Source organism: Salvia miltiorrhiza, chromosome 3, assembly GCF_028751815.1.
Source record: "Salvia miltiorrhiza cultivar Shanhuang (shh) chromosome 3, IMPLAD_Smil_shh, whole genome shotgun sequence".
NCBI lineage: Eukaryota > Viridiplantae > Streptophyta > Magnoliopsida > Lamiales > Lamiaceae > Salvia > Salvia miltiorrhiza.
Genome location: NC_080389.1, coordinates 12,800,229 through 12,824,499, shown reverse-complemented (window position 1 = coordinate 12,824,499; position 24,271 = coordinate 12,800,229). Strand labels below are relative to the sequence as shown.

General features: G+C 37.7%; 1 protein-coding gene and 1 long non-coding RNA gene across 7 annotated transcripts; both read left to right on the top strand.

Moving 5' to 3' along the window:
• Positions 1 to 206: 206 nt before the first annotated feature.
• Positions 207 to 4,958, top strand: LOC131017668 (uncharacterized). Of its 3 annotated transcripts, XR_009099766.1 has the most exons (4): positions 207 to 327; positions 499 to 3,298; positions 3,478 to 3,567; positions 4,336 to 4,958. It is a non-coding gene; the product is annotated as an uncharacterized LOC131017668 (long non-coding RNA). The 3 variants fall into 3 exon arrangements; XR_009099764.1 differs by lacking the exon at positions 207 to 327 and having other exon boundaries at positions 334 to 3,298; XR_009099765.1 differs by lacking the exons at positions 207 to 327; positions 3,478 to 3,567 and having other exon boundaries at positions 334 to 3,298; positions 4,649 to 4,958.
• A 1,114-nt stretch (positions 4,959 to 6,072) lies between these two features.
• LOC131017491 (transcription initiation factor TFIID subunit 4b-like) lies at positions 6,073 to 15,173 on the top strand. Of its 4 annotated transcripts, none has more exons than XM_057946238.1 (16): positions 6,073 to 6,319; positions 6,879 to 7,027; positions 7,188 to 7,296; positions 8,093 to 8,808; positions 8,906 to 9,001; positions 9,092 to 9,176; positions 9,267 to 10,063; positions 10,968 to 11,095; positions 11,196 to 11,283; positions 11,660 to 11,795; positions 11,894 to 11,949; positions 13,322 to 13,378; positions 13,496 to 13,636; positions 13,723 to 13,788; positions 13,865 to 14,123; positions 14,706 to 15,173. In XM_057946238.1, the coding sequence occupies exons 2-16, from the start codon at positions 6,989 to 6,991 to the stop codon at positions 14,870 to 14,872; spliced, it is 2,940 nt and encodes a 979-aa protein (XP_057802221.1). In that variant the 5' UTR covers positions 6,073 to 6,319; positions 6,879 to 6,988; the 3' UTR covers positions 14,873 to 15,173. The 4 variants fall into 4 exon arrangements, with proteins under 4 accessions (XP_057802221.1, XP_057802222.1, XP_057802224.1 ...); XM_057946239.1 differs by having other exon boundaries at positions 6,088 to 6,319; positions 6,765 to 7,027; XM_057946241.1 differs by having other exon boundaries at positions 6,120 to 6,319; positions 8,096 to 8,808.
• Positions 15,174 to 24,271: the final 9,098 nt, after the last annotated feature.

Here is a 24,271-nt window from a genome sequence, read left to right as displayed (position 1 = left end):
TCTTAGGAAGTTCTTTCATGGACAGAGGGAGTATTTGGGAACGCAAATACATGGTACACAAAAAGTGAGCCCAACCGAAAATCACCAAATTTAATACAAATTCTGGGCCTCAGAAGATCAAGCCCATCGACAGCCCAACTATTAATTAATTAGTTAAGGGCCCGTTTGGTGCCTTGTTTAATCCTGTATTAGCATAGGTATATGGGCTTATAACAGAAGAGTCGTCGACAATATTGTGGTGGAGCCGAGATTTTTTGGATTTCTCAATCAAAATATGCATCTCCTTATGCTGATATTGAATCAAACTCTCCGATTTGGGAATAAAAGGTAACTTTAGGTTTGCTGTATCAATTGAATTTAGGGTATTTTGACTGGTTGATATGAAGTTTCGAGGAATGTTTTTTACTTTGAAATTTTTTGCCAACACATTTCCATAATGATTTATTTAATTAGTTCCGATTTCGATGTTGAATTGCAATTTTTTTTTTTTTCATGTAGATTGTGTTGTATTATGTCAGATAATCCTCATTGGCCATTGCTGCGTGAGATCAACAAAATTTCGATAATCGCAATTTGCGCTTGAAAGTCTGTCATCTCCAGATATCATAGCTTTAATTAGCTTCGATTTTGTTGCTGAATTCCAATTTCTATGAACATGGACTCTGCTGTTCTTGTGTGTGAAACACCTTGTTTCTTGGTATGTGCGAAAATACTAATATGGGTCATTTGCGCTTGGTTTCCTACCCTTTTCATATGTGGTGTGTTTTGGAAGCTTGGATCCAGATATGATTTTTGTTGGGGAATGTCGTTACAATTTGATTTGGGCTAATGGGTAAAGATTGCTATTTGGCGCCAATAAAAATATGTACATAACGCATATTCGCAGTTCTATAGAAGGGCATGAAGGAGAAGGACACGCCTGTCATTAGGAAATTGAGAAGGGGACATTTTTGTCATTAAACCAGTTCCCAGAGGCATAACTCGGAATCAATTCGGATGGACCCTAACATCATGAAATTCCTTGAAGAAGACGAGGTTAGTTCCCCGCCATAACGATGTACTCATACAGTCTTTACCAATTTATGCTCTCTAAATTTGGGACCGTTGTAGAATGGTATTTTTCATCTGCATTTCCATCTTCATATGACTGCTTCCTTGAGACAAGGCTGGTGGAATATTTAAATTACAAGGATGAGGCAAATTAGTAAATTTTGTTAGAAAATTATCAATTATGAAAAAGGTAAAATAAATAAATAAACACAGTTTTTTGGACTAAAAAAACAGGCACTTCTTCAGTCATAACTCTCAATAATCCTTCATGCTTAGCTACAAATTGATAGTACTAGCTTGCAAAAACCTTTTATAGGTGTAATATAGACCAAACTAGTTAAAACTTCACGATATATATGGAAATGAGTAAAATACTGGTCATTCAGAATAGTTTTAGTATTGAACTCATAAAAGAAGTTATGAGGAAAGTGTATAGGTTACAGAACACACTGTTCTGTTCAGAAAGGATGATGGACGATGTAACAAGTACCAAACTATAATGACAAAATATGTCATGAAAATTTATTTCAGTGAAGTTCTCCACATAATTTACTCAAACTAAAAGAAACAACATCATCATATATTCATTGTACCTTTATCTCGATTATAGACCCTAAAACTATTTTTTTCTTCAGTGCCATGCGAAAAAAAACCCCCCCAATTTTTCAATTTCTTTAAAACTCATCTACATCATAAAATTGCAGTCTATAGAGGAAATTGCACCAATTCATCTCAGAATATTTCTTTCTTTTCTTGAAAATACCAAACTCTGCCCCGATTATGCTTTGTCTTAGCAACCAAAGGATGAACTTCATTAAATATCTAAGCCAACAAGACATGACAGAACCACAATGAAATTGGCATCAATTCACAAGTTCAACAAAACAACTAAAGTGAAGAATTATCGGCGTTGGAATAAGAGGGATTCTCTTGTATCGAATTATTCATGCCTCCATGTCTGCGCCCGAATGTATAGTTTCATCCTACCAAATTATATCGCAGAATCAAAATGACAAAAACTCAAATATTAATACAAAGAAGATGAAAATGAGGATGAAAAATACCATTCTTAAACGGGTCCAAATTCAGAGAACATAAATTGGTAAAGACTGTATGAGTACATCGTTATGGTGGAGAATTAACCTCGTCTTCTTCAAGGAATTGCATAATGTTAGGGTCCATCGGAATTGATTCCGAGTTATGCTTCTCTGCAGCAATTCTTTGTTTGATTCGCAATTTGGTGTTTCACCCGGAAGAAATTTGGAGGGGGAAAAGGCTCGACCAAACAAAAACTAAACCCACAAAAAAGGAGGAAAAACGAGGATCTTGATTCTTAAAAATTGATTTTTCAATCAAAACACTTCCGATATCGAAATTCAGCAATAGAGAAAAAGTTTAATTATGATTTCGAAAAAAGACATTTCTTTCTTCTTTTTTTGATAAATTGTCTCTAAATTTACGAGCTCTTATGCTTCAGTTGACACTGAAGATGAAAGGGGAGTAAGCCCTTATATATAACTTAAGAAATAAAGCATTTTAAATTTTCACTCTCAATGAATTATAAGTATAGTTATTGTTTTTTTAGGTTCATTAGGATTCTTGTTGGTTGGAACTTCCAATTTTCTTGGTAGAAATTTGATATCTCTGGAGGATTCCATCCTCAAACACAAAGTTTGTGGTTGATGTCGGGAATAGACCGATTTTATATCATCCTTCAATGCTACGAGCTTCTGGAATACAATGGGGTATTTTTCCGGGCTTTCATAGTTTTGGTTTGTATATTCATAATGATACGATGAGTGCCTTAGGGCGTAATACTTATAATTAATTGAGAGTGAAAATTTAAAATGCTTTATTTCTTAAGCTATATATAAGGGCTTACTTCCCCTTTCATCTTCAATGCCAATTGAAGCATAAGAGCTCGTAAATTCAGAGACAATTTATCAAAAGAAGAAGAAGAAAGAGATGTCTTTTTCGAAATCATGCTTAAACTTTTTCTCCGTTGAGAAGTTCGGATTTCGAAATCGGAAGTGTTTTGATTGAAAAATCAATTTTCAAGAATCAACATCCTCGTTTTTCTTCCTTTTTTTCTTGTGGGTTTAGTTTTTGTTTGGTCGAGCCTTTTCCCCCTCCAAATTTCTTCCGGGTGAAGCACCAAATTGCGAATCAGACAAAGAATTGCTGCAGAGAGGCATAACTCGGAATCAATTCCGATCCTAACATCATGAAATTCCTTGAAGAAGACGAGGTTAGTTCCCCGCCATAACGATGTACTCATACAGTCTTTACCAATTTATGCTCTCTGAATGTGGGCCCGTTGTAGAATGGTATTTTTCATCTGCATTTCCATCTTCTTTGTATTAATATTTGAGTTTTTGTCATTTTGATTTTGCGATATAATTTGGCGGGATGAAACTATGCATTCAGGCGCAGATGTGGAGGCCTTCACAGCAGAATTGAACAGAGACATTGAAGGGAATAATTCGATACACGAGGATCCCTCTTATTCCAACGCCGGTAATTCTTCACTTTAGTTGTTTTGTTTAATTGATGCCAATTTCATTGTGGTTCTGTCATGTCTTGTTAGCTTAGATATTTAATGTAGTTCATCATTTGGTTGCTAAGACAAAGCATAATCGGGTCGGGTTTGGTATTTTCAAGAAGAAAGAAATATTCTGAGGTGGATTTGTGCAATTTACTCTATAGACTGTAATTTTATGATTTAGATGAGTTTTGAAGAAATTGAAAAGTTGGGAATTTTTTTCGCATGCACCGAAGAAAAAAATAGTTTTAGGGTCTATAATCGAGATAAAGGTACAATGAATGTATGATGATGTTGTTTCTTTTAGTTTGAGTAAATTATGTGGAAAATTTCACTGAAATAAATTTTCATGATATATTTTGACATTATGATTTGATACTTGCAGAACACACTGTTATGTAATCTTTACACTTTTCTCATAACCTCTTTTATGAGTTCAATACTAAAACTATTCTGAATGAGCAGTATTTCACTCATTTCCATATATATCGTGAAGTTATAACTAGTTTGATTTATAACTTTATATTACACCTATAAAGATTTTTGCAAGCTAGTTATATCAATTTGTAGCTAAGCATGAAGGATTATTGAGAGTTATGACTGAAGAAGTGCCTGTTTTTTCAGTCTAAAAAACTGTGGTATATGACTGTTAGTTTTAGTTATTTATTTTACCTTTTTCATTATTGATAATCTTCTAACAAAATTTACTAATTTTCCTCATCCATGCAATTTAAATATTCCAGCAGCCTTGTCTCAAAGAAGCAGTCATATGACTGGTCAGTTTCTTCCCCAGTGGCACACGTCCCATAATGATGGGATTGCTAATTTTCAAAGTGGGCAAGATATTACGACCGTGGGGAAAAAGACCGTGTGTTCTGTTCAGAAAGGATGATGGACGATGTAACAAGTACCAAACCATAATGACAAAATATGTCATGAAAATTTATTTCAGTGAAGTTCTCCACATAATTTACTCAAACTAAAAGAAACAACATCATTAGACATTCATTGTACCTTTATCTCGATTATAGACCTTAAAACTATTTTTTTCTTCAGTGAAGAATTATCGGCGTTGGAATCAGAGGGATCCTCCTGTATCGAATTATTCCCTTCAATGTCTCTATTCAATTCTCGTGTGAAGGCCTCCACGTCTGCGCCCGAATGCATGATTTCGAAATCCGGACTTCTCAACAGAGAAAAAGTTTAAGCATGATTTCGAAAAAAGACATCTCTTTCTTCTTCTTTTTTTGATAAATTGTTTCTGAATTTACGAGCTCTTATACTTCAGTTGGCATTGAAGATGAAAGGGGAAGTAAGCCCTTATATATCACTTAAGAAATAAAACATTTTAAATTTTCACTATCAATGAATTATAAGTATAAATAACTACTAGTATTATACCCGTGCTTCGCACGGTCCGATTATTCATATGTATTTGTAATATATAATAGTAGTACCATAGAATTCTATAAATGTATTTAAGTGATACAAAAAAATACAAAATAATCAAATCAAATTGAAAATTTACATTACATAATACAAAAAAATAGAAACTGAAAAAACAAAAGAGTTTCACATCATACTATTTATATTATAAGACAGTAAAACAAAAACATTTCTTAGAAAGTAAAAAAAAAAAAATTCAAAAAATATCAACATTACACAATATAATGACATACATACAATATATAATTAGTGATTGTGTAACTTTCTACGTTATTATTAAAGTTAATAAAGAGATAATATACATAAATTAAAATTGTATTAAATATATATTTCGATTTAAAATTTGTTAATAAAATTATTAAATAAAATAATATACATAAGTACTTTTACTATATGTTTTATATATGTAACTTATATATTACTAATATTATAATTATAAATATATACTTAATTAGGTTGACATGTATAGTAACTCTGCATATGGACCACAACAAAAAAAATTATACCCAAAAATGCGCCACAACAAAATAAGAGGCTCAAAAAGGAAAAGAAATGGGCTCAGCCAATTCAAAGCATAAACCCAAACCAAATTACAATAAAATTAATTTGTTGGGCTCAGTCTATTGGCTAACCAAATTGATGCATTTTGATCGGTTCAGCCAATTGGATAAGCACTAAAAAAGATTAATTTAAGTTTCAATACTCCCAGATATTTAACTCTAAAACATAAAATTAAAATATGATACCGTTTTATTTCTTTGTTTTATTATTTCTAAAATTGTGAAATTCGTTTAATTATAAAATATTTAATATGCATATTAAATTAAAGATAATGATAAGAGCTTTAATTTGATATATTTTATTTAAAGATTAATTTTTTTTTTAAAAAATCCCTCCTCTCTTTTATTTTTTTTGAATAAATCTATTTTTTAATCAATTTATATATATATATATTTTAACTTTTTTTATTTACATAATACATCTATTTTTTAATCCTGTATTAGCATGGCCCTTGAAAAAGTAAGGCCCGGCAGAAAATGCACTATTCAATCGGTATTACAATACCTTTTCCAAAATTAAACACAAGAATCAATTTGACCCAATTACCCCCTTCGTTTGTCTTCAAATTTCAATAGGATAGAAAAAAATTCGCAGCCCTCCGAGATAGAAGAGTCGTCGACAATACTGTGGTGGAGCCGGGATTTTTTGGATTTCTCAATCAAAATATGCATCTCCTCTTATGCTGATATTGAATCAAACTCTCCGATTTGGGAATAAAAGGTAACTTTAGGTTTGCTGTATCAATTGAATCTAGGGTATTTTGACTGTTGATATGAAGTTTCGAGGAATGTTTTTTACTTTGAAATTTTTTGCCAACACATTTCCATAATGATTTATTTAATTAGTTCCGATTTCGATGTTGAATTGCAATTTTTTTTTTTTTTCATGTAGATTGTGTTGTATTATGTCAGATAATCCTCATTGGCCATTGCTGCGTAAGATCAACAAAATTTCGATAATCGCAATTTGCGCTTGAAAGTCTGTCATCTCCAGATTTCATAGCTTTAATTAGCTTCGATTTTGTTGCTGAATTCCAATTTCTTTGAACATGGACTCTGCTGTTCTTGTGTGTGAAGCACCTTGTTTCTTGGTATATGCGAAAATACTAATATGGGTCATTTGCGCTTGGTTTCCTACCCTTTTCATATGTGGTGTGTTTTGGAAGCTTGGACCCAGATATGATTTTTGTTGGGGAATGTCGTTACAATTTGATTTGGGCTAATGGGTAAAGATTGCTATTTGGCGCCAATAAAAACCTGTACATAACGCATATTCGCAGTTTTATAGAAGGGCATGAAGGAGAAGGACACGCCTGTCATTAGGAAATTGAGAAGGGGACATTTTTGTCATTAAACCAGTTTCCAGAGGCATAACTCGGAATCAATTCCGATGGACCCAAACATCATGAAATTCCTTGAAGAAGACGAGGTTAGTTCCCCGCCATAATGATGTACTCATACAGTCTTTACTAATTTATGTTCTCTGAATTTGGGCCCGTTATAGAATGGTATTTTTCATGAACATTTCCATCTTCTTTGTATTAATATTTGAGTTTTTATTATTTTGATTATGCGATATAATTTGGCAGGATGAAACTATGCATTCGGGCGCAGACGTGGAGGCCTTCACAGCAGAATTGAACAGAGACATTGAAGGGAATAATTCGATACAGGAGGATTCCTTTGATTCCAATGCCGGTAATTCTTCACTTTAGTTGTTTTGTTGAACTTTTGAATTGATGCCAATTTCATTGTGGTTCTGTCATGTCTTGCTGGCTTAGATATTTAGTGAAGTTCATCCTTTGGTTGCTAAGACAAAGCATAATCGGGGCGGGATTTAGTATTTTCAAGAAAAGAAAGAAATATTCTGAGGTGGATTTGTGCAATTTCCTCTATAGATTGCAATTTTATGGTTTAGACGAGTTTTGAAGAAATTGAAAAGTTGGGGATTTTTTTCACATGGCACTGAAGAAAAAAATAGTTTTAGGATCTATAATCGAGATAGAGGTACAATGAATGTATGATGATGTTGTTTCTTTTAGTTTGAGTAAATTATGTGGAGAACTTCACTGAAATAAATTTTCATGACATATTTTGTCATTATGGTTTGGTACTTGTTACATCGTCCATCATCATTTCTGAACAGAACACACTGTTTTGTAACCTATACACTTTCCTCATAACTTCTTTTATGAGTTCAATACTAAAACTATTCTGAATGAGCAGTATTTCACTCATTTCCATATATATCGTGAAGTTATAACTAGTTTGGTTTATATTACACCTATAAAAGATTTTTGCAAGCTAGTTCTATCAATTTGTAGCTAGGCATGAAGGATTATTGAGATTAACTGAAGAAGTGCCTGTTTTTTCAGTCCAAAAAACTGTGGTATATGACTGTTAATTTTATTTGTTTATTTTACCTTTTATATTATTGATAATATTCTAACAAAATTTACTAATTTTCCTCATCCATGCAATTTAAATATTCCAGCAGCCTTGTCTCAAGGAAGCAGTCATATGACAGGTCAGTTTCTTCCACAGTGGCACACGTCCCATAATGATGGGATTGCTAATTTCCAAAGTGGGCAAGATATTACGACCGTGGGGGAAAAAGACCAGCATTCTTCTGAATTGGAGTTGCATAGACATGACTCAGACTCTCAGAATAGGAAAGAGGACGATAGCTCCTCCCATGAGCCAAACCCCAACCAGCAGGATGATCAGAACACCTTCCCCTTACCCCAAACAGTGAGCGGGCAACCATCCGGAGAACATCCCATCACTGCACAAGTGCTGGATCACGAAGCAAAGCCAGATAAAGAATTGCAGATGAACAAATTACAAAATATTAGCCAACATCCGTCAATGGCAGTGGGGTCAAATGACCAACAGCCCCTGTCAATGGAATTTAGTGATCAACAGATTTTGCCAGCAGGTAAAGGAAATTCACAGACAAGTATGGGAGTGAATAATGACCAAGTCATGCCTCCATTGAATCAGCAAACTACAGGAATGCCAATTACTAGCCAACAAGCAATTACCTCAGGGATGAGTAATCCACAGACCATGACGAGCAGTAGTCAACAGTCTGTTACCGCGTTGAAATTGAACAAACAAGTTCCCTTTGGCATGTTGCTTCCTATCATACAACCTCAACTTGATAAGGACAGAGCTATGCAACTTCACACTCTTTACTTTAAACTGAAGGTAGTCTAATTGCTTGTTACTAGTGAAGAATATTTTATCCTTCCAGAATAACCAAATCATATTAGATTTATCCTGACAACAATATATCCGCTTCCAGAGAAATGAGATTTCTAAAGATGGATTTGTCCGGCATATGAGAAGTATTGTTGGAGACCAGATGTTAAAAATGGCAGTGTACAAACTGCAGACTCAGGTATGTTATGAGCATCATGTCATATAATGCATTCATGGTTGTTTTGAATCCTTGAAATGTAGTCTGATCTACTGCAAAAATGAAAATCAGGCTGTTAGGAACTCACAAGCTTCTCAAGCTGCTCCCAATCAATTTCAATCGCAGCCTCAGGCTTCTGGACGGCAGATGCCTTCAGGTGGTGCAAATCCCTCTCATAACCTAGCCAGTCAAAAAGTTTCTTCTGACACCACCTCTAATGCTAAATCACCTGTTCGCTTGTTTGTAGCACAACTGCCAACAGATTTGAGCAATTCAATAAGTGACAATAATGCAGCAAAATCACGTGAGGTGGAGAGGCAAGCAGATTCACATGGAGCACAAGTAGGCCAGATGTCAACTACCGTTTCAGGTGCTTTAAGTCATGAGAGGAAGCATCCTGCATTTCCAGCACAGGGGCTTAATAAGCAGCAGCATATGCAATTCTCACAGACATCCTTTCCAACATATGGAGGTGCTGGGAGTGGTTACCCGCCTTTCCCGCCAACTAGTGCTGCTTCTTCCGCACCTATCCGACCACAGTCGCATGATTCTCAGATGAGGCAGGCTCCATCTCATCCAAATATCACTGCTAATCACTTGGGGCCAACATCCCGGCCCATGAATGTGACGAACACGTCTACATTTGATAGCCCTCATTCGCTTACTGATCCAAAGAAAATTCCAGCTGGAAGTTTGACTCACATGAATAGCAACCCAATGCTACAACAAAGTCAAGTCCAGTGGCCATCATCCACCAGCAAAGAGCAGAAAACTTCTATTTCATCATCTGCTGGTCATGTTAAGCAGGAACCATCGGATCAGTTAAATGAACAACACAAATCCCAGTTGTCTGCCTCACATGGATTATCTTCTTTGACTCCTGGACCTAGTAAACTGGGCAGTGCTGCTTCTGGGAATATGAATCTGAAGGATGAATCTTTTGAGATGCAGTCATCAAGAACAGGACTCACAGCACCCGCAACTCTGGTGCCATCAAACTCAGTTTCCTCTCCAAGTCCCAGCATGACGGAGACCAATATTATGGTATTTGAGGATCTCTGGTTCTTCTGTTGCGTCTCCCTTCATGCTTGGGTTCAGACTAGGTTAATGTGGTTCCTATTTTGTGCACATGTCATGTAGACATCCATGAAAACTGGGGGCTGTGAACTTCTGATGCGCCCTCTACAAGCCATGATATGGATGAAAAAATATCTGCTGATTTTAGCTCTCTGGTAACTTAGTAGATGTAAACATTGGCCTCTGGGAATTGATCTTAAGTATTTTGCTTTGGTAACTATCTGTTTGGAGGAATAGTGGAAAAAGTTGCTCTCTTCTATAGTACCCCAATAATATTGTTGAAAATAGTTTTGTGCTGATTTTAATGGTAACTAGTGGTTTATCTAGTGAGTTGGAGTTCATTTAATAGTATACCTGGTTTTTGCATATCATTTTTCCTTTCATTTCTTCCATATATTTTGCTATTATTTTTGACTGCTTTATTATCTCTCTCAATTTGTTTTGATAAGATTAAAATGTAATTTCTTGGAGAGTTCCTTGGTTTGACTCCTCACCGAAGTAGATGACCTCTTTAGAGAAATAGAATGTAAAGCTCTTTTAGAAGAAGAATTCTGTTGAGATTTTACTTGTATTTGTTCCTTATCCTGATTTAGTTTCTCATTTGGGTAATTTAGTAGCCCGCTTGTCTATTGGGTTCTAGACTGCCCCCACTGTGCCTTTTTGGTTTTTGTATTGTTTGTTTCGTTGTTTTTATTTTCCTGGATCATGTTTTTCTATCAGAAGCAGAATACTTCCAGAATCAATCTCTTTTACCTCTTATATTGTTTAGTAAACTCCTGTAACTTAAAGCATTTCAGGCTTGTTATATGTTTTTCTTTAAAATATTATTATATATTTCATCTTTTATATTGTTTCTTTCTCATCTTGTCAGTCAAACTCTCGGATGCCTTCTCTAACAACTCCTGTTGGTCCTGGAAATAATTCCAAGGCTCCCCCAAAAAAGCCTCTGGTTGGCCAGAAGAAGCCAATGGAAGCTCCTGGTTCCTCACCTCCATCAAGGTGATGCGCATTTAGTTTCATGGATCAACAAATTTGTTGGTTGAAATACTTGAACATATTGTTCTTTAGTTAATGAATTCTCATACACATATTCCAACAGTAAGAAGCAAAAAGTGTCTGGGTCCTTTGTTGATCAAAGCATCGAGCATCTCAATGATGTGACTGCAGTGAGCGGAGTTAATCTCAGGGTAAACCTCCTTCAACCTCAACATCATACTTGAAACACAATTATGTTTTTATTCGTCCCTCTCCCTTGTTTTTGCTTGTAGTCCTTGGACATTAAGTCGGTGGCTAGCATCTAGGAATGAAATTGGATAGGAATAGAGTGAGTTTGGGAATTGAGTGATGAAAGGAAAATAATGAAATAATTCCTATGGTTGGTGTTTATAAAGATTGCAGTATGAATGAAATTATAACTTTTTTTCTTTTGAGTTGAATGGATTGTAATTTCTTAATTGATTTCATTACCACAACTGATTTTTAGTGATTAAATGTAGATATTGGATAAAATTTATCTTATATAATCAAATATGCTTCGCTACTTGCATTGAAATACATAAAAAGGAGGAGGAGGAACAACTATTTTCTGGATCCAAGGAAGACAGCCGTGTTTCAGAGGCATCTCGACGGGTTGTTCAAGAAGAAGAAGAGAAATTGATACTGCAGAAGATCCCACTTCAGAAAATGATGGCGGTGATAAGTTAGTATTTCCTAAGTGGCCATACTTTTCGTGAGATTCATTCTTATTTTTTGCATCATTTAGGTTAATTAATTTGTGATCTGTATGCTTCCTGGCAGTGGCAAAATGTGGTTTAAAGAATATGAGTAATGACGTGGAGCGATGCTTGTCCTTGGTAAGATTCTGATATCTGCATTATGCTGTAAATGTGAATTTCCTATATTTTTCTCTAATCACCATGTGGCACTACAAGTTATTTTACTATGTTGAAATGGTTTTCCTAGGCAGTCTGTAAAGCTTCCAAAAGCTAAGCTTCTATTTCCCTGTCTTTATCGTAAGAATTGTGATTTGTTTGACTCTGAAGTATGTCATAACTAAGAGGAATATTTTCCAATCTCTTCCATCATTTACTACTAGTATGCAATCCCGTGCGATGATGCACAAACAACAATATATTTATTTATTTTTTGACATTTTAATTTATGTAAAATGTAAAATATTATTATTTATAAATTAAATAAGTATTAATAAAAAATTATGCTAATTTAAATATTAGTATTTGTTGTAAAATAGTGTATAATAACAATATTATCAATTTAATGAGTATAATATTAAGTTCATTGAGTATTTTATATTAACAGAATACGTATAACACTAATTAAATTTATAGAATTTAAAGCAAATAATTTAAGTCAATCACATTGATTAAGCAAATAACACTAAACCATCAATATAACAAAATTAATAACCGTCATTTAATTAGTATAACAATTTTGGGTTCTTAAAAGTCCAAACTGTATTATTATTAAAAGTTCATATTTAAATAGCCCATAATTAATTAAGAATTTAGAAAAAAAATAAGAATAATATAAAAAATAAATATAACAAAAATATGTTTATATAAATAAATAAATAAATAATTTGTACACATAATTAAATAAATCTATATAATATTTTAAATTCTAAGTTTAAGATATATAACTAATTTTTAACTTACAAATTAATATTAAAATTAATACAAATTTCTTTCTCCTTAATTGCATTAAAAATTATTATTATTTAAAAATATTTAAATTTAAAATAATTATAATTAAACAAATGTGTAAACTTTTTTTAAAGGAAAAAAAATGTCATCTACTTATATTTTCACCAATAAATGGAAACAAAATGAAAAAAGAGTATGATGTTCAATATTATAGATAAATGAGAGCGAATAAAAATTAATTTTGACACTTCAAATGATCATAACTTATTCATTTCAAAATTATTTTTTATAATTTTTACATCAAATTAAATATCTTTTCATAATTTTTAATTCAACATCTATATTGAGTATTTTTTAATGAATCGAAATTAATTATTTTTTAGAAAAGAATTAAAATAGAAAAAAAAGATAGAAAATTTGGAGGAAAAAATTATGAGAGAAAAATTGAAGGAAAAAAAAAGTCCTCTTTTATGTTATATATAGATTTCACAATTTTTCCTTGACAAATTTTGCACAAGCATTAATTAACTATTTAATTTATTTGTGAAATATTGCCTTTTAGTGCGTAGAAGAGAGAATGCGTGGACTCATATCTAATATAATCAGACTTTCAAAACAGGTACTTTCCATGCTTCACTTTATATGACATGCCTTTTTTGTCCCTTATTACATGTCTGGAGCGAAGTATGCATCTTCATAAAATATTTATCTGCCTGATTTCTTGTCAATTTTGCAGCGAGTGGATGTGGAAAAGCCAAGGCACAAGACCATTATCACTTCCGATGTTCGACAACAGATTATGGCCATAAATTCCAAAGCTCGTGAAGATTGGGAGAAAAAGCAGGCTGAAACTGAAAAGTCCCAGAAACTGAGTGAAGTAAACATCAAGTCTTACCATTTTCAGTTTATGTGATCTCTGCAGAGTTGGTGTGAACTTTGTATCTTGATTTTGTTAATTTGCAGTCTGAAAGCAGTACAGGAGCTGATGCTGATAAGGAGAAGGATGAAAATCGTGGAAAATCAGTGAAGGTATTGATACTGAAATTCCTCTAGTGCTGCATATGATGTGTAATAGCATTAATTGAAGCCCTATCTTGTTTTTCAGGTTAACAAAGAGGAAGATGATAAAATGCGTGCGACAGCTGCAAATGTTGCTGTTCGAGCTGCTACTGGAGTGGGTGATATTACATCAAGATGGCAATTAATGATCGAGGCCAAGCAGAAACAGGGAGGAACTGACATATCATCTGGTCCTCAGACTAACAAAGACGTGGGACGAAAGCCTTTAGCAACCTCTACAAGAAACACAAGGGAAAATCAAGAATCCGAAAAGCGGGATTCTTCTGTTGCTCTTACAACTCCTGGTAAGTTGGTAATAAGTAGTTAAAGTAACTCCTTACAGCTCGCTGGTACATTGGTACTTAGAATCTTAAAGTAGGAATGATTTGTGATTTATGAGCCTCCACTAGAAAATCTAGAGGAACTAGCATTTGAAAAAAAAAAAAAACTTGGTTTCCTTAGCATTTTTGGCTATGTGCTTATTTTGACTCTTTCTTATGTTCATACATAGAAATTTGACTCTTTCTACCATTAGGTTGTCAAAAAGTAAGGTTCCCGTACAGCGTAAGGCACAAAAATAGTGCTTACACTTCACATAGCATCCAGGAAACATATTGTGCATAAACAATATTGATATTTTCCCGAACTTGGTGTGATACTGCGTTTTCTCTACTGAAGCAGCCTCTGTAAAGAAGTTACTTTTAAAGAAGTTACTTTTTGTTACTGTAATGTATGAATTTCGTGTTTCTAATTTTTCATTATTGAGTGCATATTTGTTTCTCTTATTGTCAGCTTCCATGAAAATTGGATGTATTAGATACCTCAGGCTGATTTTTCTACATAACTAGTCTTGTTGGAGATTTGCTGAGTTTGTATAGTGCATGCAGCATCGATCAGAAAAGTGGGACGAAATCAAGTTGTTGTACCACGGGTGGCTCGGAGCATTTCAGTGAAGGATGTGATTGCATTATTAGAAAGAGAGCCTCAAATGTCGAAATCCACACTGCTCTACCGCTTATATCACAAGGTTAGCACTGATGCTGTCAGCGAATAATCCAACAGACACGAGCACGGGCACGTTCGGTTGGCAAGACGTGATTTTTGAGAGTTTCACTTGCATAGAGCGATGCTGATGCTTCTTCCTCCCATACATCACCAGTTCTTGTAGATCTCGTTTCTCATCAATTTCTGTCTCAGTCCTTATAGCTTAGAAAGAATAAACGATTTGGATGCTTCGATTTGTTTTTGGGTCTTTCAGCCATAAATTATGCTCACATGTACTTTATGTAGTTGTTTAACCATTGTTTGGTTGAATATATTTAATATAAAGGGCAAATATCACTTAAAATTTCAAACTATTTTCACTTTATAAAATATCCTGAATTATCAAAAATGTCCTACGCAATTTTGGTTCCAAATGCTGATAGTGGCTTATTGGATATTTCAGATGTCATTGTGTATTTACATGTATATTTGCTTTTTTTTTTTTTTTTTTTTTTTTTTGAGAAGACGAGGATACTTTGTTGATCACAAATACATGGTAAATAAAGATGACCCACCACAAACTTTGAAGGTTCATCCCAAACATGAAGTGAAGTTATATCTCGCGTCGCTTTCGCTAAATCATGAGCGACAGCATTGTGAACTCTCTTAACATGACTAATCTTCATTCCCGGAAGAGAAAGCAAAATGGCATGACAATGGTGAGCAAGAAGTCCCATTTCTGAAATACTTCTTTCTTTCGAACAAATAGCAGCTCGTGCAATTTGGCTATCTTTCTCCAACCAGCCCTGCAAAAAACCGAGCTCCTTCAACCACAAAAGCGCTTCTTTTATACCAATTAACTCTCCCTTTTGTACTCTGCAACAACCATGAAACTTGATAGATTTACCTCTAAGAAAAGTGCCGTCATGACTACGAATGACGATGCCAACTCCCATTGCATTATCCTCAGCAAAGAATGCAGCGTCGACGCTGCACTTAATCATGCCCTCCGGGATAGTATGCCATGCTAAGCAGATCACAGCTGGAGACTGAGGCTGCTGCTGAGTGACAGGTTTTTCCCGAGCCAACAACCACTCCAGCCTGCTACTTTTCGCCAGCTCCACGGAACGAATCGGAGAAGGAAAGACATTCTTCCAAACCACATCATTACGATCTCTCCAAATCTGCCACAAGGCCATGCTAATCTGCGCCCGAAGCTCACCATTAGACAACCCCGCAATGCTAAAAAGAGCTTGATGGAAAGACTCGCTGTTATGAATAATAGGCTCAATAACCACCCTCAGCTGGCTCTCACGCCAACAAGCTTCCGCAAACGGGTAATGAAAGAAAGAGTGCCAAAGATTTTCATACCACCCTTACAAGTAGGGCATTCTCCACCAACCGCAACCCCTCTAGACAACAAATTAGCCTTGGTTGGAAGATTATCGCGAGCCGCATGCCATAAGAAGTGCTTAACTTTTGGAGGAACTTGAGAATTCCAGAGCTTCTTCCCGTCACCCGACACAGCATGAGTGCCATCGAGAGTTAAAGAGCTCGCAAGTTTGTAAGCCGATTTAATAGAGTATCGGCCATTATCGGTAAAATGCCATATCAACTTATCGCCTCCCCGAATTCGCAATATTTAGGAGTTGTAAACTTCTAAAACCCAAACCTCTAAGTGCTTTATCCACACATAACCTCTCCCATTTCATCCACTTTATACCTCTTCCTGTGCCAGCCTTATTCCCCCACCAAAAAGAGTTCAACATTTTCTCGATATCATCAGTCAAGCTAACGGGGAGAGAGAAGATAGCCATAGTAAAAGAGGGAATAGCCTGGGCAATCCCTGCTCATTCGTCAGGTAAAGTAAATTGGCCCCAACTAATATATTATCACAAAGGCAGAGAACGCAAATATATTTCAGAAGCCAAAGTTATTTGATTTGTGGTTTGAATGGCGTGCTTATGCAATCCGTGAAAAAAATTGCGATGAGAGCATGTTGGAAGGCCTCCAACCTCATGCAAATGCAACTCTGAAGAAATTAGTGATTTAATAATTTAACATCGCTCACTATAAATGACTTGGAGGGATTGGAATCTCTGCCAGATTCGTTATTCTATAACAATCAGAATCTCTCAAAGTTGGATAAAATTACCAGATGGGCTGGATACTTATTGAATTGAGATTCTCTAGGATTTTTAAAGGATTTCGAAAGTCTGAGTGTATTCAATCCAGACTTTTAAAAGTCTTTTAAAATCTACAGGTATTCAATCCAGATTTTTCAAAGTCTTTTAAAATCCTGAGGTATTCAAATCAGACTTTTTAAAGTCTTTTAAAATCATGTGGTATTCAACATTTCATGGATTTTAATAATTCATGGATTCTGATGGATTTGTCAAAATAAAAAGGGATTATAGTCAAAAAATACACGAACTTTGATAAAAGTTGCAATTTTCACTTGAACTTTCAAATTGGCCAAAATATACCTGAACTTATATTTTTTGTTGTAAATTTCACATCGACGGAGTTCAATCATTGCAAGTTCAGGTGAAATTTACAACAAAAAATATAAGTTCAGGTATATTTTGGCTAATTTGAAAGTTCAGGTGAAAATTGCAACTTGTATCAAAGTTCGTGTATTTTTTGGCTATAATCCCCCAAAAAAAATATAAAGGACGAAATCCGAGCTTCAGACTTGAGATTTCGATGGATTCCTCTAAACTCCCCGCGACTTCACGCGGAGTCTATGGATTCAAAAATCCTTTAAAATCCATTAACTTTTTAAAGTCCTTTAAAATCCTATAGAATCCCAATCCAATACACCCCCCTTAGTTCTCTAGAGGAGTTGTATATTGCAAAGTGTCCAAAACTGGATTCAATGGGTGATACAAGTGGCAGAGTAGGAGAATCACAAGGTTTCCCTCCGTAGACTCGACATTGGAGGGTGAAAGAATTGCCATGTTAAATGGTAGAGTCGTGGGCGCTGTCACTCAAGACTCTCTCATTAGAGCATCCGCATTGGGGTTACATGATAGCCTACATGATAGCTTACTTGATGAGGGGGGACCACATTGTGTAAAGAGGCTGCATTGGGGTTACATGATAGCCTAGATGATTTTTTTAGTTTTGATTTTTATGTTTTTCACTTAAATTTAATTGCTTAAATTTAAATAACACATTTTACTAATAATTAAAATTCCATTAAAATAAAAAACTTAAAAATTACATAAAAAAAACATAATTAAAATTACATAAATTAAAATCCTAGTCTAGATAAGTCCACGACGCTTGAGCATTTCTTGGACCATGTGCTCGTGGGCTATCCTTTGTGCATCGCTCATATGCGTCGTATCCAGACTGAGGAGTTGCATATCAAGCTCCCTCTCCTTGAGCTCGTTCTTTTTGGCATACTCGGCGGTGATTTTTTTCAAGTTCTGGTCGGACCGCTCTAATGCCTCTTTGTACTCCGATGATTGCTCGGAGCTTGCCGCCTTCCCCTTCCCCTTTGCTTTCGCCGCCCTCGCCGCCTTGTTCCCAATCGGCCGGGCAGACAAGATCTCCTCGCCCGACGCCGAGGTGGTGAAGGCGCCCTTCTCTGTAGTCTTTGTCCTCTTGGAGGAATGCACGTCTCCCTCGAGGTACATCGACTTGAACTTGTGATTGTGCTGGAGAATTTTTCACGCGTTCCAGTAGTTGAAGGAGGCGATAGTTGCGCTTCGACTTTTGAAGAGGATTTGGGCCTTGTCCCGGAGCATATCGTCAGAATGGCCGGAAGGCCACCGGGTGCGCGTCTCCACCCAAATACTCTCCCAGAGCCGCACCTCTTGGGCCACTCGGGTCTAGTGCCCTTGAATCTGGCGGTGCTTGAGGTTGGCGCCGATGAGGGGTTGACACGGGCGACAATCCTCTTCCAGTATTCGTACCCCTTTTGATTTATCCCACGGATGGCGTCGTTTGTCTCCTCCATCCAAATTTGGACGATGATGTCCGTCTCCTCAAGGGTGTAGGTATGATGGACAGTCTTTCTTCCGTCATCCTCCGCCACCAGCGCCTGCCTGTCATGCCGGATCTTGTGGGCGACTTCTGATTTATGCTTAATTGTTCTAATTTTAGGGGTTTGCATGTGCATATTTTAAGTTAAATCTTCTGGAAATTGGTGCGTTTTATGGTCTATTTTATGCTTTGCAGGAGATTTAGGTTTTCGAGATGAAGAGTGCAAATTTTGGAGAGTTTGGGCTAAGAATCGTGTTTTTGTGCATACTCTGGCATGTAAGAGAAGCAAAGCCCCGCTTGCCAGAGCAGCGAAATGGAAAGCCAGAGAAATGCCCCAGCGCCAGAGGAATCGAAGCGAGCGAGGACGCGCCAGAGGAATCGAAGCGAGTGAGGAAGCGCCAGAGGAATCGAAGCGAGCGCGGAAGTGTCAGAGGAATCGAAGCGAGCGCAGAAGCGCCAGAGAAATCACTTCGCAGCTGGAATCATAAGTGCAGAGGAAGCGCCAGAGAAATCATTTTTTATCTGGAGTCAGCGAAATCAAGAAGCCAGTGTAGCCAAGTAATCACCAGAGGAGTCAAGAGTCAGAGCAGAGGGGATAGAAGTCCATTACAGCGGAATCGAATAGCCAGAGAAATCACCATTCCTCTGGCGAAAGCCAGAGCGGAAGCCATTCCGCTGGCGACCCATTCCGCTGGCGAAAGCCAGAGCGGAAGCCATTCCGCTGGCGAGAGCCGCGATTTCCGCTAGGGTGGAGATGACTTGTAGAGCGCGTCACAGCTGGACTTACCTTCCTTTGCACGATCCTATTCCTTTTAGAGTCCGGTTTTGCATGGAAACTTTTATGGTGATCCAGAAGGATTTGAAGTCTATAAATAGGGCCATACTTTTCATTGTAAAACATCAATCCCTTGCCCTAGTTTTAGACGCCATCTTAGAGATCTGTTGGCATCCGAAGCTTAGGAATTTAATTGCTTTCATAGTTTCGAGTTTTTATTGTTCTAAGTTAGATTTCAATTTAGTTTTTAGTTTAGTTTCTTGGATTGTGATTGAGTGACACAATTACACGTTCAAGACATTTACGGTATTTCGTATTTCAATTCAAGTTATTTTTGTTTAATCATGTTTACGTTTTTCGTTCATGTTTATGCTTCCTTTTTAATTATGCAATTTAAATTATGCACTTTAGTTTATGCCTAGATTAGAAGTCTTTAAATTTGCAAGTATTTAATTTCTTAAGTAGGTTTAATTTAAGTTCTTTAAAATCTTGCCTAGGGTTTAATAGTTCAATTCACCTAGTTTAATTTTAAGTTCGGTTTTTACTTAAGTTTTTAATTCTAAGTTTTAGTTTAATAATCAATCCCTTTACTGCTTTCTTTACTGTTTTTTTTCCTATGATACTACTAAAAGCCCTTTAAGACTTTCCTTGAGAGATGACACTGGGTCAACTTACCATCACTAGAATGTCCTTGTCCTATTGCAAGTCAACTTAGAGGTGTTCTAGGTTGAGTCAAATTTTGGCGCCGTTGCCGGGGAGAGTTTTAGGCGTTTTAGTTGTGTCGTTTTTACTTGCTTTATTTAATTTCCAGTTTTTTCTCGTTTTTGTTTTTACGTTTGTTCCACTCAGTGCGTTTAATCCGTTTGTTCAGTGTTGTGCATGCAGGGACGCCGTAGTCTTAAAGGCAAATTGGTGTCTCCTTTGCATAGTACGAGCGAAGGGATTTTCAGGAAGAATAGCTGCAAGGGAGTGATCGGGGACGACAGAGCAGACGGTTCTAACTCCAGCTCTGACGGAGAAATACGTGACAAAACTGAAGATTTCTTCTCTGACTCTGATTCTGAACTACCAGAGCAGAGCGCAGGAGAGAAGGAACTAGATTCGCCAACCTGCTCTGACTCTGAGCCTTCAGAACAGCTAACGAAGGAGGACACCAGCTCTGCCGATACAGAGCAGACCACAGCCACGGCAGAACACACTAAGGAGGAAGAGGCCAGCTCCGCCAATTTTTGCACTAAGCAGAATTTAAACGAGGAAAAGAAAGAGATGGCCCAGATCATGGAATACATGGGAGACTTCACCAGGCCGGTAATCGGAGATACCAACACATCGGCAATCGTGCTCCCCACTGCTGTGAGAAACTACAATCTCAAACCCAATGACTCGAATTTTCTGCCGGTGTTCCACGGGATGCCAAGCGAGGATGCTCTGCAATTCATCCGAGATTTTTGCACACAAGTGCAAACGATTCCTCTGCTTAGCCTCACGGAGGACCAACTCAAGCTTAAGTGCTTCCCCTATGCACTTAAAGACCGGGTGAGGACGTGGATGTTATCTCTGCCGCCCAACTCTATCACTACATGGGGAGATGCTTGTGAAAAATTCATGCTAAAATACTACCCAAGTCACAAGACACAGGAGCCGAGAACGAAAATAATGGAGTTCACCCAAGGAGTGGATGAGCCTTTGCATGAAGCTTGGGAGAGATATGAAGAACTCATCCGTCAATGCCCTCAACATCAATTCACTAATGTTATGTTGATGCAGTTGTTCTACGATGGGTTAGTAGAAACTGCCCAATTCATGGTGGACAACACTGCAGGAGGTAACATAGCCCGGAAGACTGCAGCAGAGCTGAAAGAGATATTCAAGACTTTAGCCGAGAGCTCACAACAGAAATCAGTCCGTGGGAAGAGAGTTGAGGCCAGCTCTGTGATGCAACAGTTTGAGCTGCAGAAGCAAGTAGCCGATCTTGTGAGACAAGTGGAGCATCTTAAGATGGGCAAGATGGAAACTCCTTCCGTCCCGGTGCAGAATGGCGAACCTTGCGGAATATGTGGAGATTTCAGCCATGCAGCCAATGAGTGCCACAGAATGGGCGAATTTACTCTGGAGGGTGAAACTGAAGTCTATGTTGCACAAGGATTTCAGAGCTATAATCAAATGCAGAGCAGACCTGGATTCGTACAAAACTACAATCAAGAGCAAGGCTATAATCAAGGACAGAGCTATAACCAAGGGCAGAGCAGACCGCAGAATTATAATCAAGGTCAGAACGTTATTAATGGATGGAGAGGTCAGCAGCCCTGCCCACCGCAACAAAATTTTCCCCAACAATATCCACCGAGGTATCAACAGCAAGGGAATTTTCAGCCTTCGCAGCAACACGCTCAGCCCCAGAAGTCATCACTTGAAGATACTTTGCAAGCTTTCATGGAGATTAGCAAGCAAAATATGGAGATGACTAAGCAGAATATGGAGTCTCAAGCATCCACCATAAAAAGACTTGAGACCACCGTAGGGCAACTGTCGGGCACCTTGAACCAATTGCAGCAGCAGCAACAGCCCGAAAAATTTCATAGTCAACCTTTGTAAACTCACCAAGCTTTAGCTATCACTACTCTCGAAGAACAGACTTGGATACCGAAACAAACATGGATTCCGAAGCAGACCAGGGTACCAGAGCTGACGTGGATGCCTGAACCGACTCCGGTACTAGAGCAGAAGAAGGTAGTAGCGCTGCCCAGTCCAGCCCTGCCGAGTGCAGCGTTGCCCAGTCCAGCCCTGCCGAGTGCAGCGCTGCCCAGCTCAGCACTGCCAGATCCAGTCCCGCAGAAGTCAGCCTTGCCGAATCTAACCTTGCAGACTCCAGCTATGCAAAACCCAGCTCTGCAGATTTCAGCCTTGCAAAATCCAGCTACGCCGGAGCTAAGAAGAGCACCAGAGCTGAGACGAGCGCCAGAGTTGATAAGGCGGCAAGAGCTAACTCTCCACAAGTCCACTACGCCGTATCGACCACCGAAAGTTGTCCAACGTTCCAGCCCACCTCTGCCACCACCGATTGTTGATCCAACCCAACCATTACCGAAGCAAGGAGATCCTGGCAGTTTTATTCTTAGTATTGGTTTGGGTAGAGCTGGAGAGTTCTCGGGAATGTTAGATTTAGGTGCGGCAATCAATGTAATGCCGTTTGCTATTTTTCAAAAATTGGGCAGGAAGGAAGATGAGCTTAAAAGCACGAGAACAAGACTTCAACTAGCTGATGGAGCATATTGTAGCACTCGTGGTCTTTTAAAAGATGTTGAGGTCAAGGTGAGAGGAATCACGGTGCTAGCCGATTTTGTGGTGCTTGATTCAGGGCAGGGCGTTATAGGAAAGAATGGACATCTTGTTCTACTCGGACGGCCTTTTATGGCTACTACCTAGACTCGCATTGATGTGGGATCTGGAACTGTGAGTATGGCGGGATCCGGTAGATCGGTAACGTTCTCGGTTTTCGATAAGAAGCCTGTTATTCCTACCTCCTTAATGCATTTCTGTTCTTTTGTTGAGATTTCTGATCATGTGGAAGAAGTGGGAATTTTCAGCGCTAACAGTCTTCTGCCAGCTCTATCCAGCACTCCAGCTCTGATGAGCCCAGCTCTGACTACTCCGTCAACTATGACGAAGGACGCCAGCGCTGCACATCTTTTGCCTGTTCTGACGAGCCCAGCGCTGCCCATCCAGCCTACTATGATGAGCACTTGCCAGAATTATACTAAGGAGAATTTGATGAGCACTGGCCCGGAAAAAGAAAAGGAGACGCCGGTTCTCAGATCGGCAGAGCAGTCTCGAGAGAAAGAGGGTGTGTTGCTAAAGGATGTGTTTGACCCTGGTGCGAATGCTAAGGAGAATTCCAATGTAGACGGTCACCGCATGAAACCCTTCTATGGGCATTTGAGTACTCCGATGGAGGTGGAGTCTCAAGCTCTGCACGATCCCCACTGATGATTCAATTCTGAAGTCGGGCTGGAGACTTTAACTCTAGCGCTCGGTGGGAGGCAACCCACCGTTGGTTTGTTTTTAGTTTTTGTTTTTCTTTGTTTTCCGTTGTTGTTTTGTGTATTTCCTAAGTTTTGGTTGCTTGCGCGGATACTTTGATATGGTGTTCATGTTTTGACTTCAGCGCTGCAGTTTTACCTCTGCCATCAGTGCAGCCTCGCCAGCGCGTCTCTGCCATCAGTGCAGCCTCACCAGCGCGTCTCTTCCGTCAGCGCTGTACTTTTTCGCGCTGCACTTCTCCGCGCTGTACTTCTCTGCAGCGCTGCAACTCTCCACTCTGCCACAGACCGCGAATTCCCCTCTTCACCACCTCGCACGATGCTTCAGTTTCTCAATGCCGATAATCAGGGACGTATTCTCCACTATTTTTATTTCTTTTGTGCCCTGAGGACATGGCATGCTTTAAGTGTGGGGCGGTGTTTTATTGTGATTATGCTTTCAATTGGGCGAGATTAGTCTTTCTATGCTTAGTTTTTGGTCTCGAATCTTGCTAATTTTTATGAATTTGTGGAAGAGTAGATGGTTTTCAATGCGAATTTCGGGTTTGTGAATGAATGGTGGTTATTCTTGTTTTACTCTTGATATATGTTTCTTGATTGTGCAAAGGATTTGAGTTTTGTTGCAACATGTTTGTAAGTTAGTAAAACGTGATTTGTCCGG

What these genes read in the sequence shown, in the direction of transcription:
- LOC131017491 (XM_057946238.1), top strand. Translation starts at nt 6,989, where the DNA reads ATGGACCCAAACATCATGAAATTCCTTGAAGAAGACGAG. An exon ending in TAATCAGACTTTCAAAACAG is followed by an intron (nt 13,379 to 13,495) that starts GTACTTTCCATG and finishes TCAATTTTGCAG; the next exon opens with CGAGTGGATGTGGAAAAGCC. An exon ending in AGTCCCAGAAACTGAGTGAA is followed by an intron (nt 13,637 to 13,722) that starts GTAAACATCAAG and finishes GTTAATTTGCAG; the next exon opens with TCTGAAAGCAGTACAGGAGC.